The sequence below is a fragment of the Stomoxys calcitrans genome, unplaced genomic scaffold, assembly GCF_963082655.1.
Source record: "Stomoxys calcitrans unplaced genomic scaffold, idStoCalc2.1 SCAFFOLD_94, whole genome shotgun sequence".
Classification (NCBI taxonomy): Eukaryota; Metazoa; Arthropoda; class Insecta; order Diptera; family Muscidae; genus Stomoxys; species Stomoxys calcitrans.
The window spans coordinates 22,145-25,692 of record NW_026739318.1 but is presented as its reverse complement, the minus strand read 5'-3'; the positions used below and the strand labels follow the sequence as shown (position 1 = coordinate 25,692).

The following is a 3,548-nucleotide window of genomic DNA, read 5'->3' as shown; positions in this document are numbered from 1 at the left end:
GCATTTTTAATAAAACTTAGAATGAACTTTAATCAAATATAATTTTTTTACACTTTTTTTCTAAAGCAAGCTAAAAGTAACAGCTGATAACTGACAGAAGAAAGAATGCAATTACAGAGTCACAAGCCGTTGAAAAAATTTGTCAACGCCGACTATATGAAAAATCCGCAATTACTTTTTGGGCAACCCAATACATTGCTCCAAGAGTCCAGCCACAAATTCCGCTTATGTTCATGCTGAATATCTATCTATAGCTCCAGGTTAATCAAAGCACAAGCTGACTTTTTCTTAAATGGTCAACTGGATCCGCTCAGTGTAAAATCTATGGTGGTTGCTGTATAAGTTCAATCCAACATCAATATTACTTTGTTTTTTTAAATAGTTTGCTGACATGTTTATTTATTTTTTTTTTTGTAATTAAAACTATAATACAAAAATACGTTTTTTTTCTTGTAAATTCTTAGCAGTAACTTAGAAACAAACAAAAACTTGAATAGTAAATACAAAAATTTTTTGGGCAGAATGTTAAATTATTTTTGTTTTAGAATTTAGGAATTATATTCATATGTATGTATGTACATGATGAAGGATGAATGGTTTAGCCTAAAACAATTTTAGCTTCTTTTCCTTGAACTACAATTTTTTGGCCATTATAAAGGCAAAATTCACGTTTTACATAGGCAAAGAGTAAATCGGTGACTAGGAAAATCTGAAAAAAAGAGACAATGACAAAAGCACCACTAAATTGTTTTTATAAAAAGCAAAATACCTGTCCAGTTGAAAAGGCTAGGGTGGCACCAAAATAGAAATTTGCATTAGCCGAGCCTGAATAGATCCATAAATGCCACAAAGCTGGCAGCATGCACAAGGAAACCACAAAGAAACCAAAAACTATGAAATTGTGCACCATGACTGTTAAGAAGAAAAGGAAAACAGGCTAAGTTTGTTTAAAAATCTTTAGTGTTATGGTGAACTTACATTTCCAAGAACGTTTCCACAAAGGCAGCAGTGCCAAATAGAAGGCCACATCACCCACACAGGGATATGCCCGAAATATTGACATTAGCCCCACTAGAATTGTGGCCAACAAAATGGGCTCCTTGCGCAGTTTCAATGATAGTGGCACCAAATACAAGACCGTGGCATTCATTTGGAATGTTATCAAGAACATGGTACGAAAATGTTCAAACATTTCGGTGAAGAAGTACCAGAATAGTCCAATATTTGGTTGTAGATCCCGATAGAAAAATCTGAAAAAAATAAATGAAAATTTATTAAAAAATCTTTGTAAAGGAGAAAAAGAGGAAGCAACCACATCTTATCGGAAGTATAAATTCCTCCATGACAATAGTTTTATCTAGCCACTGACCAAGGTTAACGCCAACGTATCACCTAAGCATAGTCTTTCTAAATTCCTCTATGACAATGTGGTTTATCTAGCCACTGACCAAGGTACAACGCCAACGTATCACCTAAGCATAGTCTTTCACTCTATGAGAGCGTTATCTTACTTACATGAATCCCAAAGTTCCATCCACAAAATTCCAGCTTTGTTTACCCATCAACATGTAGTTCAGCATCGCCAAGATTACACTTAGAACCACAAAAAATGCAATTACATGCAAAATTTTCTTCAGCTTTTTATCCTTGTTGAAGACCAAAGCAGCCGGTGCCAGCAGCACCACTGGATATAGATTTCGATGAGCTTCTATGACAACACATATGAAAAACAACAGCACACGATAGTCCACCAAAGCGTATAGGGCCAATGATAGGAACATATTGCTGAACACTGTCGATGTAAGACCAGCACAATTGAAAATGGACAAGGGATTAAAGAGATAGGCCATCAGCACCAGGAATGGTATATTGCTCTCATCCTTTGGCTGATATTGAAGCTCGTCCGTATCTTTGGCATAGTGGACAGCTTCTTTGGTTTGGTATTGCAATTTATTGCGTACAAAAATTTTGCTAACATTATACAGTATGCAGGCGGTGGCAATATCGGCTACAACATACAGAAGTGGCAGCCAACCCTTCAGAAAATCAGCTGCCAGTGTTAGAAACCAAAGAACTATGGGTATCTCATGCACCATATCACCATCGTATGGATTAATGTTGTTTTTCAGTAGATACATGCCCTCTTGGACTGTAAATGAAACATTTATAATGCTAGACGAAAAACATTTTACAAAAATTTTCTTCAATAACTCACCCCTCTTGAAAGAATTTAGCGGCGTTGAGATTTCTACTCGATTTGATAATATGCCACCCCATTGCGACGTAGATAAATAGAGGCGTATTGCTCCACCCAATAGTAACCACTTGACAGTGTGTTTATTCATGTTTTGTTGGAATTTTATTTAATTTTTTTTCGAAAATCCCTGCTCATAAAGTGTAAGAAATTCGGGATAAACAAAATCAGTCGGCTGTCAAGGGGACTGAAAACAGCTGATAGTTGGTCTACTTCCAGTTATCGATAGTTAACAGAAATCAATCAATAATCGATTATGATTATTAAGGGGTGTGCACATTTTATAATTGATTGGAGAGTATCCAGTCATGTATAGTCCGGGTGTGAAACTCTCAAACTCCTGGCTGTGACACACTACCCTTGATACTTGGACGTGGGGTAAGCGGGTGCTATCGATGTTTCTGATACAACCTATATAATTGCTGTGATTTATTTTAGTACTTTGTAATGCAAATCACGATTTATTGTTGTAACCCCATTTTCATCAAGGCGGATTTAAAAGGATGGCCTCACGCGAACAGCTGTTAGCAGCCGGCCAGCTTTGACGGTATTAAGATGACAGATTTTTGTTTGAATTCTCTTTGTTGTTATTTTCTTTCTCGCATATTCTTTGCTCACGCACACGTATATACACACGCACACAAATTTCTTTATGTGTGTTGGCAAAACGTCGATCAGCATGATGACAAGATGGCGGATTGCACCTTATGATTTGTGGTTGTTGAACAAATGAGACCACCTTTAATTGTTTCGCTAAGCATTTTGATGTGGACTATCAGGGAGCAAGTTCGTTCAGGTCCAAAGGACCAATCGACGCGGGATCAGGGTAGCCATTGACTATTTAAAGGCGCCAATTAACTTTTGCGTATTGCTTTTGTAGTATTTGTTTGCCCAGTTGTATTTTTCAACGCGACGCTCAGAAACAAAGCACAACGCGCTCATTCTGTTTTGGCCTTAAGTCTTTCCGCTCAACACCGCTGATTGTACGCGACTGCCGTTGCAGCTATGGAGCATTCTACTATCCGTAACCTGTGGACGCGACCGGTAGCTCGCAGTTAAGCTTCTCGTGACAGCAATGAACACCACACAGATCGGCCCCCAATGTTCCAGCCCGGCACGAGATAGCTTTGAGCGATTTATTGTTTCTTATCTATTATCACATGATATCGATAACTTACCAGTCAAAATTTTCACCGATATTCTATCCAGAACATGCGACTTGCACTGGATAGGACTAAAATAAAACAAATCCAATATAGGGCAAAACAGCCGATTCATTTAAACCTTGATCTAC

The 3,548-nt window shown here is 37.7% G+C and overlaps 1 protein-coding gene across 1 annotated transcript; it reads right to left on the bottom strand.

Annotated features, from left to right (window-relative positions):
• Positions 1 to 361: 361 nt before the first annotated feature.
• On the bottom strand, positions 362 to 2,429 carry LOC106088568 (phosphatidylinositol glycan anchor biosynthesis class U protein). The gene is made up of 5 exons (XM_013254144.2): positions 2,216 to 2,429; positions 1,516 to 2,149; positions 979 to 1,250; positions 770 to 912; positions 362 to 709 (listed from the first exon to the last, which is right to left on the bottom strand). The coding sequence occupies exons 1-5, from the start codon at positions 2,343 to 2,345 to the stop codon at positions 599 to 601; spliced, it is 1,290 nt and encodes a 429-aa protein (XP_013109598.1). The 5' UTR covers positions 2,346 to 2,429; the 3' UTR covers positions 362 to 598.
• Positions 2,430 to 3,548: the final 1,119 nt, after the last annotated feature.

What these genes read in the sequence shown, in the direction of transcription:
- LOC106088568 (XM_013254144.2), bottom strand. Translation starts at nt 2,345, where the DNA reads ATGAATAAACACACTGTCAAGTGGTTACTATTGGGTGGAGCAATACGC. An exon ending in GCTAAATTCTTTCAAGAGGG is followed by an intron (nt 2,150 to 2,215) that starts GTGAGTTATTGA and finishes TTTCATTTACAG; the next exon opens with TCCAAGAGGGCATGTATCTA. An exon ending in GTGGAAACGTTCTTGGAAAT is followed by an intron (nt 913 to 978) that starts GTAAGTTCACCA and finishes TCTTCTTAACAG; the next exon opens with TCATGGTGCACAATTTCATA.